The sequence below is a fragment of the Hippoglossus stenolepis genome, chromosome 2 (assembly GCF_022539355.2).
Source record: "Hippoglossus stenolepis isolate QCI-W04-F060 chromosome 2, HSTE1.2, whole genome shotgun sequence".
In the NCBI taxonomy this organism is placed as follows: domain Eukaryota; kingdom Metazoa; phylum Chordata; class Actinopteri; order Pleuronectiformes; family Pleuronectidae; genus Hippoglossus; species Hippoglossus stenolepis.
In genome coordinates, this window is record NC_061484.1 from 25,741,556 (window position 1) to 25,758,029 (window position 16,474).

Sequence of the window (16,474 nt, forward strand, 5' to 3'; positions counted from 1 at the left end):
GTCACTGTAATTGTTTTTATACTAACTGTGCCGATTAAAGATTAACGATCTTTTATATTTCATATCTTTGTACATTTCTTCTTTTTCACATCTGAAGCTGTTTTTAGACTAAATATCCTCAGGACATTTTAATATAATTTTAAAATACCTGATGCTGAATAAACAACAGCTCAACAGGAAGTGTAGCCTGTAACTTTTGTGAAGTATATACTTGTTAAACATTGAGTAAGAGTGCCTTATTTATTATAGTTCTTTTCTTTTTTGTTTTTTATATTGGAGGATATTGGGTCTGTGGCATGTTTGTATTCAGAGCCTCTGGTCATAATGATCCCTCCATGATTATAACTGAGCCATAAAGCAGCAGTAAATGTTTTATTCACCATTTAGGAAGATTTAAAAAGCTCTGTGGTCCAAAGTGAGGCTGAATATGAGAAGTCAGATCTGCAGCTTTTGTCAACATCTTCCTTTCATCCAAGAATCAATAAAGTGATCAGTGAGTAACACGAAAACAAATAAGTTCCACGTGTCAAACATGATCGCTCTGTGAAAGAAGATTTTTCTATATGACGTGGAGGTTCAGTCACGTGAGCACTTTTATCCGGAAGCTTTACAACAACCCACGTGACCAAAGCTACAAGCACAAGGTGCAGACAGGACGGCGGATGTTTTTATTATTATTCACCTTGACATATATTAAAAACAATAAAGGCACGTCAGACAAAAAATTATACATAAGACAGGAAAAAAGAGTGGATAACGAAATAAACCAATAAGAAACATGATGAAAAAGGATAAACACACAAGTGGTCGATCTAGAATTAAAGAGCAACGTTTAAAGTTTTTAAGTTTCAGATATTTATTGTATCGTCTTATCTCTTTCAAACAATAATCTTACAGTAAACTTATAAGTAATAATACAGTGTACAAAAGGTTATATTTATGTTTTAATGAAAGTATTTTTAAAAAGTTAACTATGGATTTGAGAAGAAAATATTCTATGTTTTTTATTAGAAAGTATTGTGTGGATAATGATGTAATTTGCAATAAAAACAATAAAAATAACTAAAAATAAACTACAACTTTCTTCTACTTTCTGCTGATGAATCCGTGGCAGTGACGTCAGCACGCGGCCCGTGACGTGTCCGTCCGCACCTCGGCTCAGTGTTTTGTTCTTGATTGGACCCGGAAGTGAGCTAGCGCCCCCTCTGAGCTAGCGGTTAGCTGTGGCTGTTTCCCTGCGCGATGAAAACACGGAGGAACCGGGAAACACGACGTTAACTGTTATGGTCCAGTAACCAACACGGGAGCCGGCGAACCTCAGTGAAACAACCCGCCCGCCTCGGCTGCTGTTGAGGCCGCTAGCCAGCTCGCTCGTCAGCCATCTGGCAGGAACTGTCGCTAGCATTAGCTTTAGCCGCAGGTGAACGTTAGCAGGCAGTGCCCCGGTGGTGATGGCCGCGGCCCGGAGAGGATGTGCGGTGGCCGGGCTTCTCCTCCTGCTGCTGCTGGCTGGATGCAACGCGAGGATACACAGGCTCACCCTCCGGGTAGGTCGAGGGCACGGCGGGTATCATGACTCGAGCTGGGTCGGTGTTAGCTCGGGAGGCTAACGCGGAGGGGGCTAGCTGGTTGTAGTCGCTCTTATTAGCCCGCTGGTTCGCTGGAATTAGCTGCAGCGGCGGACCGGGGGGGGTCGCGATGTGTGGAACCGAATCAGAAGTGAGGTGGTGGGGAAGGGAGTCGTGTAAATGACGGGGACATGTTGGCTGTAGGGCATCTGGTTCCGTGTCCAGTCACTGAAGTGTGCTGCCGCAGCTCTTCCTGTGTTAATCCTCCATTCTGCCTCCTCTCAGAATGAAAGTCGTTCCGCTGTCGACCTCAACAACTTCGGCTTCTTTGCCAACGGGACTCTGGACGTGAACCTGATTTCCCTGCGCCTCCCCACCGACCAGCTGGTGAACTACAGCACCCACCCGGTGAGCAGTGTGTGTTTGTGTGTTTGTAAGAGTTCACTTCACCATTGCATGTTCAAATCACGTGTTTTCTGGGGGTGAAACGTGTTAACACCGCTCCTGCATTGAGCTGAACACCAGACTGGCACTTTGAGCTCACCGCTGTGCACATGGGAGGGTCCACCAAACACTTGTGGGGTTTCAGGGGTGAACAGTGTTGCAGCCACATCCAAAACAATTTAATTAACTGGTGAACGATTCTTCAAACGTAGAAAACCAACAACAAACGACATCCAAGTGTCTGTAAGCCCAGACACTCAAATTGGACTGGAAACGGTCATTTACACCATGTTTTAGCCTCAATGTTGCAGGTGATCCATGTGGAACGCGGCTCCAGAGGATCACAGGACATTTAGGCTCAAAACGTGGTGTAAGTGACCCCGTTACAAGTCACATTTAAATGTCGGGGCTTACAGACACTTGGATGATGCCACACGAGCAGAATGGAGCATTCCCTCCATCGGCACAGTGGTCAGTAGATAATAGAACAAGATCCCATGAATTATTCTGTCTATATTCTTATTTTTACATTGGTTTTGAACCTGTATTGGGGTTTTTTGACAGTAAGGGAAAAACAGAGAAACTATAATTTTATCATTTAAAAAATCCCACAGGATCCTTATGAGTTGGTTTAGTGTAAGACTGAATATGCTGTTGAATAGATTAGTCAGTCAGTCCCTTAGTGGATGTTGGATCGGTGCAGCGATTCATCTTTCTAGCTCGTGGGGTTGATGGTATTTTTACGTCTAATTCCGATTTGACCAAGAGATGAATGACACAGAGTGAAATGTACAATATGTTTACTGAAAATCATGTGCTCCTGACTGACCACATTCATCACACTGTGTTTAGGTGGGTTTCACCCTCTCCAGGTCCCGTGTGAATGGAGTCCTGTCCTACACAGTGAGTACATCCAATTCATTACAGATAACTGAAACCAGTTGTTCGTCTGAGTCGTGCAATTTTGCTTTCAAGGACAATTTCTGCCGTGTGTTGCATGACACTGACGCATCAGATTTTTGATGTTATTTGTTAATTTTTTTCTTCAGGCAGAGGAGACAGAGAGATGCCCGCTCACTACAGAAGAGTTGCCCAATAATGAGGAGCCTCTTATTATTTTCCTCATCAATATCCACACCCTCAGGTTTGTAAAGATACTCTGTCTTTGAGAAAGCAAATGTCAGAGTCAGTTTCAGCACCGGTATTCAGAAGTGTTTCTTTCAGTGCACTGACTCCCTGATGTGATTGTTGAATGTCTAATGTGTGTGTTGTGTGTTTGTGTAGTGTCACAGTGAAAGCTATAGGTGAACAAGACAACATCTTGACAGCCAGGCTAAAGTCTCCTGAGCCTAAAGGTCAGTGTCGGTCCTACTTTACACCTTTAACCTCCTGTTGCAGCCACATGCCACCGCAATGAATGAGAGAATAAATTTATACCAACTGTACTTGGAACATTTAATGTCCTGTAGATCAGAGGAAGACCAGGCAGGCTCCTGAACCAGCTGTACCTGCAATGAATCCAGATGTACCTGCAATGAATCCAGATGTACCTGCAATGAATCCAGATGAAACTGCAAAGAAACCAGATGAAACTGCAAAGAAACCAGATGAAACTGCAAAGAAGCCAGATGACAAGACATCTCAGGACAAAATGGACAAGCCTGTGGATCAGGAGAAGGAGGAGCAGACCGACTTGAAAGCACCAGAAGAAGCTCCAAAAGAGGAGGAAACTGGAATCAATGTGAGAAGTGTTTGCGTCTGTTTCTGTTTCTGTGTGTGTGTGTGTGTGTGTGTGATCGCTTCATGAAATCAACGTCTAATCTTGTTTGTTTGTTTCAGCTGGGGAAGACCAAGCTACTGACTTTAGCTTTGGACAAAATCAACGGCTCCTATAACTTCAGTGTGAGTACAACCTTCTCAATGATGAGAAGAGAAATTGTATCTGTTCTGCTGTTGAGTGAAAGTCTCCCTCCCTCCTCCACAGTTCCACATGGTGATTGGCCCGCTGGCGCAGGGGCTCTACAGCCTCAAATTCCACTACTGCCAGAACAAGATACCTGGGATTAAACTGCCCTACTCATTCACTGTAAGTAGAGTGTCCTGAAGTCGGGGGGGGGTGTGTTTGGCCACGTCTGTGCACGTGTTAACGTGAACGTATCCTCTGCAGGTGGAAGTGAAGGAGAAGAACCCCAGCGGCTACCTGTCGGCAGCAGAAATCCCCCTGTCCCGTCTGTACATCTGTATGGCTGGAGTGTTCTTCACCGCTGCCATGGTCTGGGTGTACACACTCATGAAGCACAGGTACGCAGAACTGACATGAGTTCAGTGTCACAGAATCTTGCAGCTTCCTCATTTACAGTTACCACATGACTTTGCGGGCTGTGTGGTCAGACCATTTACAGTCATGTTTTTGCATCTACTGTAGAGATGTTCAAATGCAGATTCTGATACCTGGTACTTTGTGTGTCGGCCAATACCAGTTAAAAGAAACCACTTACAACAGATTTTAACGGCTGTATGATACTAATCCTGTATGTGTTTTGGATGCTGGTATCAGAACATCTCTAATATACTGAGAAGTTAATTTGTGTGGTTGTTTAAGCGTCTCTCCCTGTGCACATGTTTACAGGTACAGCGTGTTTAAGATACACTGGCTGATGGCAGCACTGGCCTTCACCAAGTCCACGTCATTGGTTTTCCACAGTGTGAGTAACTCTCTCTCCTCTTGTGTCGTTATTCTGATTGTTTATATTGTGACGTCTGTTAATTCTGTCTGAATGGCTCGTGGCGCTCATCACCCATCAGGACTCTTTGTCTGTTTGTAAAAAACGAATCTCTCCTCATGTCGCAGATCAACTATCACTTCATCAACACTGAGGGGCATCCAATCGAAGGCTGGGCTGTCATGTATTACATCACACACCTGTAAGTACACTCTCTCCAAGGTGTGAAGTCTTTTTGTTAAATAGATCTAACCACTGACCCCATCGATGTGTCTCCAGGCTCAAAGGGGCTCTCCTCTTCATCACACTGGCACTGATCGGCACCGGCTGGGCCTTCGTGAAATACATCCTGTCCGACAAGGAGAAGAAGATCTTCATGATCGTCATCCCCCTGCAGGTGCGTGTGCTTGAGAAACCGTAGCTGTGTGGAGTTGTGTAACATTCAGTGGGTTTGTTTCAGTGACCGACTCGTCTGTCGTCCTCCAGGTTCTGGCTAACGTTGCCTACATCATCATCGAGTCGACAGAGGAAGGCTCCAGTGAATACTACCTGTGGAAGGAGATCCTCTTTCTTGTTGACCTCATCTGCTGTGGAGCCATTCTCTTCCCCGTTGTCTGGTCAGTGTGTGTGTGCATGGTTCATCTAGTTGGTATCAGTTTCCAAAGTAAAAGTCCATTGCCTAATTTTGAGATTAGTGTACAAGCATCTGGCTGTTTCCATGGAAGCTGTTTACAGACATGAACCTCAGTAACGGTCCAAAATATTTGTCTTTACAGGTCGATCCGTCATCTCCAGGAAGCTTCTAGCATCGACGGCAAAGGTAAGAGTCTCGATCGTCAACAGCCATCAGTCAACAATCATCTGGTTTTATGTGGAGCTGGTCATTTACTTCTTTAACTTCTCTTTCAGCTGCCATGAATTTGGAGAAGCTCAAGCTCTTCCGGCATTACTATGTGATGGTAAGAGGAAGTTCAACCCGGCGGTGGTTTCATTCTGTCATCCCCCCTCCCCACATCCGTCCATCAGCTGTCAAACAACTGTCAACAACACCATAAGCTGACACTTGTTGTGCACTGTACTGAATACTGGAGCTTTTTGTGGTGTTGCAGATCAAAGAAAGAATTCAGTTTAGATCAAAGTTATATTGGTTTAAGCATTAGACTACCAACTATGTACAGTTTCTGAAAACCCTGTTCTCTTCTTTTTAGATCGTGTGTTACATCTACTTTACGAGGATCATAGCGATTCTGCTCAAGGTCACCATGCCTTTCCAGTGGCAGTGGTGCTACGAGGTAAGACGATCATCTACAATAAAACTGACTTTATTACTTTATTAGACTTTAAGCTGCCATCAGGCTGCTAAATGCTTCAAGCTGTCTGTTTGCTTTTTGTGGTTGATTTGTGCATTGGTCACATGTTGATGTCTGATTGTGGTTGGACAAGCTACCAAAGTTGAGGCTTGAAAACAGAAGTTCACAAACCACTGGGTGTCGGTGGGTTGACACTTGTGTGTGTGGCCCAGTTCCATGTCTGCAAACACGTGACATACTCGTTAAATCGTCAATGACATCATTCCTCCCCTCGGACATCTGATTGGATGTCGGCGTTAGTGGAAAATGCTGCAGGACACACAAACATTTCGTATATCCACACTGCCAGAGATTTGTGTCTGATTCCAGTTATATGAAGTTCACCTGCATATTTGTTGTGTAGAAGCTGGTTAATTCTGATAACAAATTGGCAGCTGTACTCGGACTGTGAGCAGTGTTAATCTTTTCGATACTGGCGCGCACATCTTATACAACAGTCCTACCATCTGTCATTAAACACCCACTCTCTTGTGTTTCTCCAGTTTCTGGTAGAAGTGTCCACTCTGATCTTTTTCGTGTTGACGGGCTACAAGTTCCGACCGGCATCCAACAACCCGTACCTCCAGCTTCCCCAGGACGAGGAGGACAACGAGATGGATGAAGTGTAAGTGCATGAGTCCTTCCCTCCACTTAATCCTCTGAACTCCTATTCTTCCTCTGTCCCTCCTTTTAATCTGTAGCTGTCTGACTGCAACAGTAACCAGGTTTCCATCCAAATGTTTTAACAGAAAACCAGCAAACACAAATGAACCGTGACCGTGTTGAGTATTAGAAGCTGGTGCACTTCGGACAAACAGCAGATGGAGCCAATTCTCCAGTTAGGTGTCACAGGACCAGTACAGAACAAGATGACGTGATTTAAAAGCAGGAGTCAGACGTGGAAGACACGACAGAAATACAACATTTATGTTTTATCAAATATGAATTTCCTCTGTCCAGTTTAACATTTAATAAGTGAAATGCTTCATATGCATCATGATTTAATGCAAAGCCTGTTTTCGCTGCACTTTGTCAAACGTTGCTTTTTATCAGCCAAGCTTTTTGTGAAAAATAAAAATTCCTGCATTTTACTTAATACTTCTTAATACTGCATGTGTTGTCTTCATTGATTCACTGAAGTTTGTAAAAAAAAAACTCGTTCTGAATAGTTATCTTACTATTGTGATCAAAAACTTGATCGGAAGCTCAATTCTAAGGCTGTTCTGTAAATAGACCCATATCCATGTCAGGCTTAAAACACCGGCTTCCTGTGTAAGCCCTGCCCACTTCCGGTTTAAGTCCTCGTACGGATACGGATCATTTCGCTGGTTGACCAGACACAGATACTGGTGTCCTCGCTCATCCCTAGCTGCTGCTCTCTGCTTTTCTCCCTGTGCAGAGTGACTGAGTCTGGGGCTCTGGAGGGGATTTCCAAAGTGAAGAAGACGTCGAACGGGCGCGAACGCCAGAGAGAGTCCACCTTGTGAGCGGGACGCCGCATCTGTTGGATGGACCCACTGAACACATCCCCCCCGGCCAGCCTGGTTTGAAGGGATGCACATGGACCAAGGCGCTCCACCCACGTTGACAGCGATCACTTTGAAACTCCTGCGGTGTGGCAAGAGTTTTTAAATTAAAAAAAAGGGGCCGTGCTTCCAGAGAGGAGACGCGTCCACTGTCTGGCTATGCAAAGAAAAGAAAAAAAATCATACAAAACAAACAAAAAAAGACTTAACTCTCTGAACGGTTTCATGAGGAGACGAGCTCCTGCCACATGAGGAGATATGGAAATGAGCTGTGATGTTATTTACTGTTTCCATCTCTCTTCCTCGCCTTTCTCTCTGTATTCCCCCCCCCTTTCTCTATCTCTCCCCAAAGATAACTATCATTTTAGAGAGAGACTTGCTTTCAGGTGTGTTTGTATTGGCTATTTAAAAGGTACTTTACCTGTTCGTGTGTGCTGTGAGTTCACGTGTGTGACTGTGGGACGACGCAGGATTTGAACACAACCATTCTTTTTGGAGACAATAGCCCGAAACTCAGGTAACAGGCTAATCAGTATATAGTTAAAACATACATCTTGTTCCCCCACATATCCACACACTCCGTAGTGTCCCATCAGTCATTATACGGCTTCACCACCACACTACTGTATGTTACGTTTTTATATATTTGATTTGTATATTGAAATATATATTGAAGGATGAAAGATGTTGTATATTTCAATATATGGACTTATTGCATATTGAAAGGTTCTGTTTCAGTATTATTGTTTAAGTCCTTCACGTGGACCGCTGCTGTAAATTAGTGCTTTAGTGGTTGAGGTCGACTGGACGTGTGTGGACCTTGGATCAGTTTCTTAAATAACCAGAGCAGTGGCCCTTCCTCTGTTCAGCCACAGCCTTGTTTTCTTTTAATGTTTGGCCGTTCTGTGCCGATCTGGGCAGAGAGGGAACCTAACTGATCATTTTTGATTTGATTTTGATATTTTATTTTTTTTTGCTCTTGATGTGAAGCTTGTTTTATTAATTATTGACGACTTATTGGTTCGTGAAAGATCAGAAAACGTGTGCAGCCGGGGGAGGGTAGATGGCCATGTGTAAATAATTTACAAGAGACTTGTTGATACAAAAGCAGGCACATAACACTTTGGTAAGAACTGCATAGAGACGCTTTATAGACAGAGTTTTTGATTCCTTTTAACAGACGGCGGGGTGGGTAGGGAACTGGAGGAATCTATGAAAGACTACTGAGATTTAACCACACTCACTCACTCACTCCTGAACAGGGGCGGGCGAGCTGCACAGTGCTCGCAGACTGTTCTCGTGTCTCCAGGCTCCCGATGATGAGACGTAACAAACCAAATGAGACAAGGAGGTGTTGTGCTTGTACAGGAAGCTGTTTGTGTGAACTGTCACAATAAAGCTGGTGTTCTGGAAAGATCTCAAATCAAGCCGTTACAGGCACGTGTGTCTCGAAGCTCTGTTTTTATTTAACCTTTTTTAATGCATTTGTGAATTCACTCTGACGCTTGGAACTGATACCACTCCTTTGCATTAAATGTGAATCAACTGTCAGGAGGCAGTTAGCTTAGCATAAAGACTGAAAACGGGGGGAAATGGTTAGCTGAAGATTGTCAAAAGATCACAAAATGACAGTTTTATTATTTAATATTTAGTTTGCTTCATCCGTTTACAGAAGTGTAAATATGTCTCCGTGTTAATGTAGGGACAAGGGCCAAACTAAGATGTTTGGTCATATTTTTTATATACGACTTTGATTAATTGTTAAGTCAATCAACATGACATTTAAATAGAAGTTTAGTGAGCTGTAAATCATCATGTAATTGTTAAAGCAAAAATGTTAAAAAGTTAAGTTCAAGGTCAATGTTCCCAATAGAATACTTCATTTTTAAACTCTTTTATTCCATCATGATTTTAATATGTTGAGGTTCTGGATTTAACGACGTCACATTGGGTCCCTTACATGCTGATATTCTACAGTCCACACAGCTAATTCATTTATTGAGAAAATAAGTGGTTGATCAATAGATAATTAAAACCATTGATCGCTGGCAGCTCTGCTCCGCCCTCTACTGATAATTAATCTAAACCAAAGGCTTCTTAAAATGATGCAGACAACCTGGAAACCCTCAGAGAAAATACTTTTTAATTAATGAAGAATTCACCTGAAAATGTCAATAATGAATAATTACAAATACAGAGATAGTAAACTTGCAATTATAACTTAAAGTACAGCTCATGTATTTGTAATGTATTGACTATATACATACTGTACATGGTGAAGTGCAGATTACAAGTAAACCACGTGAGGAGAATTAAACCTGGGACCTCTTCATCTTCCTCTTCCTCTGTTTGATGGATCATCAGATCTCTGGTGTCAGTGCTGCACATCTGTAGAGGTAAAAATCAACAGACTCATTCATATGGTCCAGTCCAGTCTGTGGTGTCAGTGCTGCACATCTGTAAGTAGTAAACATCATCAGACTCATGCATATAGTCCAGTTCAGTCTGTGGTGTCAGTGCTGCACATCTGTAAAGGTAAACATCATCAGACTCATGCATATAGTCCAGTTCAGTCTGTGGTGTCAGTGCTGCACATCTGTAGAGGTAAACATCATCAGACTCATGCATATGGTCCAGTCAGTCTGTGTCAGTCAGTCTGTGGTGTCAGTGCTGCACATCTGTGGAGGTAAGCATCACCAGACTCGTTCATATGGTCCAGTCCAGTCTGTGATGTCAGTGCTGCACATCTGTCAAGGTAAAAATCAACAGACTCGTTCATATGGTCCAGTCCAGTCTGTGGTGTCAGTGCTGCACATCTGTAGAGGTAAGCATCACCAGACTCATTCATATGGTCCAGTCCAGTCTGTGGTGTCAGTGCTGCACATCTGTGTCGTCAGTTCTGGTGTGTGCACATCTGTGGAGGTAAGCATCACCAGACTCATTCATATGGTCCAGTCCAGTCGGTGATGTCAGTGCTGGTGCCGGCTCAGCCCCTCCCTCCTCCTGTGCTCTCCGCAGTCCGCAGTAACCGAGCCCCGGAGCAGACTGCAGTCTCCATCCAGCCCGCTCCTCCTCCTCTTCCTCCTCTTCCTCCCTGCGCTCATGTGAGTACCACTGCTTATTTCTTCTGCTTTGAATTAATATCACAAACGTAACCTGATCATTTTCTTTATAGCAGAAATATTTGATCAGCGCTGCTGCGACTTTTCTGCAGCGTCATGGACAATAAAGTTCATTTTTGCGTCATCGTCCATCCCCCTCGTGCGCGTGCATGGCAATCTTGACCCTTTAATGAGATTATTAAATGTGGATGTTCCACATGCAAAAGATAAAACTGCGCGTACTCTGTGTGAACGCGTCCTGGTGATTGGAGCATTTCATTCAGTCATAAATCACCTGAATCCCTCCTCCGCGGTCCTGGGGTTTAATCGGGTGTTTGCTTGGAGTTAATCCGCCTCGAAGGCTCTGATCTGGGGGGTGAGATGAGACCTTGAACGCGGTTCCTCCGTGACCTCAAAACGCCTTTGGACGAGAGGAGACATGAGGCTGATGATGCAGCAGATCTGTGCCTGACTGAGTCTCCTCTGTGCGGCGCAGTGCGAGCAGGAGGACGTGTCCCGTTTCATGTCCGCAGCACGGACACCTCCTCGAGAAGCTCTGTCTGATCACAGCTCGTCTACTGCGGGTGTTTTTCACATTAAAAGATTTCCATCCTTATCGTTCTACAATAAACCCTCTAATAGTTCCTTTATTTAGAAGGAGAACAGGTTCAGATTGTAAAGCATTTGATCACAGAATAAGGCTTGAATAAGAATAAGAATTAGAATTATCATTGGAATCATAGCTATAATAATAATCATAATCATAATAAAAGGTATAATAATAATAATGATAATCATAGTGACAATATGCCATTTTAAAAACACATACGTTACAAGCATACAGGTTAAACACAGACATATCTCCTCAAGCTCTCATTCATCCCAACGTCTATCACACGACTCAATAAGGAAACATTTTGCTTTCGGGCATGTTTCTAAATAACCTTTGAATTTTCTCTGGTTTTCAGGTTTTAATGCCAGTTTTGTTAGTTTTTTTAAGGCAGGGGAAATATTCACAATATATTGTCATTTTTTCACAAACCACAAACAAACCACAGCTTCTGCAGATGTGGAAAAACTGTTTCCAACTTTGAGAGCTTCCTCCTTTCAGCTTGATGGCCTCTGGATTCTAAACCGGAACAGATTAACAGACCATAAATAATGTATCCGCCACTGGAGCCTCTCAACTGAAAAGTGACGATTTGTCTGAGCTTCAGTTCGTCAATCGCCTCATTTCTCATTCATTGTTTTTAAAACTTTACTGGATAAGCAGTTTAAATGAAAGTGTGTGATTTCTCCGTGTGTGTGTTCTTCCTCAGGACTTTCACCCCAGTGTTAGGGTTTCTGGCCCTCGTGGCTTCGGCTGGAGGAAGTGTTGGGTAAGTTTATACTGCAAAGCCCAAAGTATGTGGATCCCCGTTATTCACGTGATCGCTGAAAACATTCGGTGTAAATCTGATGGTATAACAGCCTCCGCACTCTTGTTTATGAGATCAAGAACAAATACAGTTACCATGCGTTACTTAAATATAATGTCACGCCCCTCTGTGTTTAAAGGAGTTAGTGCGAGCCTCTGGCCACTAGGTGGAGCCTCCAGCCTTCGGAACAAAGACCTGTGGTTGTTCCAAGGTCAAAGCTGAAATCTGAAAACTGTGTTCAGTCATTAAATATGATGAAGACACTTTAATGTTTGGTGACATTTTTTTTTAAAATTTAAACTAAATTCCCTAATTCAGTTAAAAAAAAACACCATGGCCATGTAGTACCTCTCTATAGTAAAATTCCCACAAGTTGCTTTTTGGTACAGGGATGAAACATTTTGATACAAAATTTGTAGTTTATGATATTAGGAAAATATATATTTTATATATATATACAGTACACTTTTAATGTGGCTTAATTATTTTAGCTGTTGCCTATTTGACAGTCTGTATCTCACGAGGATAACTAACTCACAGTGCATCTGTCCCCTCCGGTTTGGTATTATACTGAAATGCTTCTGTTGTACTTTGAAGTATCTTTTTGGTCGGAGCCTTAGACCAAGAATCTCCTCTGTTAACAGATCCATGTTGTAATAAACTCATACATGTACATTCAAGTAAGAACTGAGGCTCCATCTTCATCTTCATCTGAGCAGAAGATCAATTTAGTCCGTAACAGACGCTAATAGGGATCTGAATTTAAAAATACAGAATCCTCACTCTGTTACAGGCCGAGCACCAACAGCAGCTTCTGCACAGAGTCAAAGGAATGTCTCCAGTTTGAGCTCGTCTGCAAAACAGATGAATATGAGGTGAGTGAAGCCCTTCATGTCAACCGGCTCATATACACACACATTCCCTGTCCATCAAGCTCTTCTCACACAGCTTTGTTCTCTCTTTTCCCATCTTTAACATGTGTGTGTGTTCAGGTGCGACACTACAGCCCCACACGCTGGGTGTCCACTGATGCCGAAGCGTATTTCATGGGAGTGGGCGCCGCCATGGCTTTCAGGAGACTTTTCCAGTACATCACTGGAGCCAATGATGGAGGTAAGGACATCACCGGAGAGGAAAACCAGCCTCAGTGGAGCGTGTGTGTCTCATGTGTGTCTCATGTGTGTCTCATGTGTGTCTCATGTGTGTTTACAGGCGTCCAGATGGACATGACTGCTCCCGTCCTGGTCAAGATCCCAGAGGAGACCAGGATGTGGGAGCCGGCGATCTACACGCTGAACTTCCCGCTGCCGGCCGCCTATCAGGACAAACCCCCCGCACCCACCTGTGACAAGGTGAGCTGAGCCCAGCAGCTACCGAGGGCTGAGGAGGGATGAGGAGGGATGAGGAGTCATGAGGAGTCATGAGGAGTCAAATGCTTTTATCCTCCTTTTATCCGGGTGTAATCTGACCAGTGCTTTTTGTTTGCCGATCAATGGAGAGCATTGATGAGTGCACAGTATTTAGTTCTGCCTGCTCTGCTCCTCTCACTCAGCAGAACAGAAATAGATAATGATGCATCGTTAATGCATCAGAGCTGTTTTATGATTTCATAATCTATAGTCTGTGCTGAATCTGTTTTATTCATCTGACACGGTGCAGAAACATCCTTCTTCTCCAGTTATTATCCAGTATCACGTCTTGTTTCGTTTCCTGTGACTGATTCATTATTACAGAATGTTTTCCAAAATACTACTATGTAAAATTAATTAAAAGTACATTACATGCTGTAAATTTATATTTTACTTCATTTCCTTTTACAAAGATAAAAGAAAATGTTTTTTAAGGTACATAAAGAACCAAAGCTGAATCAATACATAAGTAAATAAAATGTTCAAAATAATATAGAAACACAGACTTGAATAAATGAATCTAAAATTAATTAATTAAATTAATCTAAAATTTATTTTTCCATGTGAAGAGTTTATTTTTATTTACAGCAATTCCCCAAAAGGTCTCTTACACTATTCTATTCATAATTATATATATTTTATATAAAAAATATTTATAAGTCTCACAAATAAATAACAAAATTAACACCCAACCCTTCATTCAGCCCATTTACAATCTGTTTAATAAGTGTCCGTTAACTTTAATTTTGGTTGATTTGTAGTTTAAAAATCTCTCAGTCACTAAGTCAATATACTTTCCTACAATATTTATGGTTTGATAGTTCATAAATTTCCTGTTTTCGTGTCTTTTTGGCTTCACATTCTGCACAAGGACGAGTATTAGCGTGGTTTTATTTCTCTGTCGACGTGACGCTTGTTGTCTGCTTATGATGGTCTGTGTTTCTATGGCAGCTGTATTTCACGGAGATGCCGGAGATGGACGTGTACGTGAGGAGCTACGGAGGCTGGATGCTGTCGGTCACCTCCAGGCTTCACTCCCACATGCTGACCAAAGAGCTGCAGAGGGTTCGAGCCTCGTACAACCACAGCTACCACTACGGAGTCGGCTACGACAGGTTTTTACTGCATCCTTCCCCACCTTTACTCTTGTTCCTTGGGAATCAGTTATGACTATTTCACATTCTTGTCCTCATCTTCCTCCCTCTTTCTGTGTGTGTGTGTGTGTGTGTGTGTGTGTCTGTGTGTCTGTGTGTGTCTGTGTGTGTCTGTGTGTCTGTGTGTCCAGTCCCTTGAAGCTGTTGAACAGGCACAACGAGGTGTGGTATGTGGCCGAGGGGGAGCCAGTTTGCACAGATCCAAAGGAACCGACCCCCGCTCACACACCCAGGCCGACTCTGACCGACTCGCCCACGTACCCTCCGTCCGACCCTCTCCCTCACACACTCTCTGACTCCCCCGCACTCACCCCCTCCAACTTCTCCTCCTACACAGCAGCCAACTCCTCGTCACCAACGCCGTCTGACCCGCCTGCTCGCACCCCATCCGACGCTCCTCCCAGTCCCTCATCCCACCTGCCCACAGACGCCGGCCATCCTCCCAGTCCCTCATCCCACCTGCCCACAGACGCCGGCCATCCTCCCAGTCCCTCATCCCACCTGCCCACAGACGCCGGCCATCCTCCCAGTCCCTCATCCCACCTGCCCACAGACGCCGGCCATCCTCCCACCACCGTCCAGATCCCACTGGACCCAACGACCAACTCCTCCGACGCCGCGAGCCCTTCCCTGGAGCCCCTGTCGGACGCTGCCCTGTGGAACAGCACGGCCCACAGCTCAGTGGACCCACAGACTGACAGCAGCCCTGCGGTGGAGCCAGAAAACGCTCATTAACAACCTCCATGTCGTCTGTAAGCTGCCACCAGGTATATTAACATGGAGTCTAAGTAGAAAAAGAAACCGTGGAGGTGCGGACGTGCTCTTCCTCCTCATATCTCTATTCCTGTGTGTCGCACTAACTCCTCTTTGCGTGTTTCACTATATGTTCTATCACAGCTTTGCACCTGCAGCTTCCTGCATCAGCAAACACAAGCCTGCACACGATCTGATCACACAGCTGCATTTAGGATCAAGTAAGTGTTAGTCAGAAAGTTAGAGAGTTCCTGTGTGAAGTGTGAGGGCAGGAGAGAGAGAGAGAGAGACGCCTGCTCATCATCCGTTTAAAAACCAACTCCACTATTAGAACTTTAATGGAAACCTGTGTGTAATAATATCATGATAAATAAAATGGGACAAACCACGTTAGGTCATTTTACCAGAGTAAACTTTACTGTGTTTCTATGCTGTTATTAACTATTATCGTTATTTAGCTTCAATTCTCCATTGAGCTTCTCGTCAGTTGTTTTCATGATACGTGGCAACATCATTATAAATCATTACATTCATTGGGATCTTTGGTGCAGACGTAAACAAACGTACTAAAACTGTACGGCTCTATTTAATACTATATCTTTTTCCTAAAAATTTCCAAAATTATACTTCTTATAATTATTATTTATTTTAAAATTTACTTCTATATTATTGTTAACTTCGTGTTTTTAAATTTGAAGTTTTCAGATCAGATTTTTTGGGCCCAGAGAATTTTAATAAATATATATAAATATAAAAGTATTACTTTGTATCTTCATCCAGAGACACTGATTTGAAAGTTTGATTAAAACTGAATTCAAATCGCTTCCCAGTATTATCACCAAGCGACGGTTAAACCCTGACTCTGCTCTGACTGAGGTTGAACTGATCCAAAGATCCCAAAGAATCACAGCTGATAGAACCAATGCAATAAAAGTCATATGAGTTCAATTCTGTACAAACTGCTGCGCAAGATAAACACTGTATGTTCTGAGGAAGGTGCAATAAAAACACATAACAAACTCCTGTTGG

General features: G+C 43.4%; 2 protein-coding genes across 3 annotated transcripts; both read left to right on the forward strand.

Moving 5' to 3' along the window:
- The first annotated feature begins 1,150 nt into the window (after positions 1-1,150).
- Positions 1,151-9,037, forward strand: LOC118124463 (protein GPR108). 2 transcript variants are annotated; one of them, XM_035182318.2, is made up of 18 exons: positions 1,151-1,547; positions 1,854-1,976; positions 2,865-2,915; positions 3,062-3,156; positions 3,297-3,367; positions 3,482-3,753; positions 3,852-3,914; positions 3,997-4,098; positions 4,180-4,313; positions 4,642-4,717; positions 4,864-4,937; positions 5,015-5,132; positions 5,222-5,352; positions 5,512-5,555; positions 5,645-5,694; positions 5,944-6,027; positions 6,588-6,709; positions 6,834-7,190. In XM_035182318.2, the coding sequence occupies exons 1-18, from the start codon at positions 1,452-1,454 to the stop codon at positions 6,859-6,861; spliced, it is 1,734 nt and encodes a 577-aa protein (XP_035038209.1). In that variant the 5' UTR covers positions 1,151-1,451; the 3' UTR covers positions 6,862-7,190. The 2 variants fall into 2 exon arrangements, with proteins under 2 accessions (XP_035038209.1, XP_035038201.1); XM_035182310.2 differs by lacking the exon at positions 6,834-7,190 and adding an exon at positions 7,484-9,037 and having other exon boundaries at positions 1,152-1,547.
- A 1,539-nt stretch (positions 9,038-10,576) lies between these two features.
- soul5l (heme-binding protein soul5, like) lies at positions 10,577-16,468 on the forward strand. The gene is made up of 7 exons (XM_035182370.2): positions 10,577-10,714; positions 12,031-12,090; positions 12,923-13,004; positions 13,122-13,242; positions 13,342-13,481; positions 14,490-14,653; positions 14,824-16,468. Coding segments are annotated over exons 1-7 (1,173 nt in total). The 5' UTR covers positions 10,577-10,712; the 3' UTR covers positions 15,428-16,468.
- Positions 16,469-16,474: the final 6 nt, after the last annotated feature.

Excerpts from the sequence above, each read along its gene's own strand:
- LOC118124463 (XM_035182310.2), top strand. The coding sequence starts at position 1,452 with ATGGCCGCGGCCCGGAGAGGATGTGCGGTGGCCGGGCTTCTCCTCCTG. Across the intron at positions 3,754-3,851 it reads AGGAGGAAACTGGAATCAAT|CTGGGGAAGACCAAGCTACT; the intron begins GTGAGAAGTGTT and ends TGTTTGTTTCAG. Across the intron at positions 5,133-5,221 it reads TGATCGTCATCCCCCTGCAG|GTTCTGGCTAACGTTGCCTA; the intron begins GTGCGTGTGCTT and ends GTCGTCCTCCAG.
- soul5l (XM_035182370.2), top strand. Across the intron at positions 13,005-13,121 it reads GCAAAACAGATGAATATGAG|GTGCGACACTACAGCCCCAC; the intron begins GTGAGTGAAGCC and ends GTGTGTGTTCAG. Across the intron at positions 13,482-14,489 it reads CCGCACCCACCTGTGACAAG|CTGTATTTCACGGAGATGCC; the intron begins GTGAGCTGAGCC and ends TTTCTATGGCAG.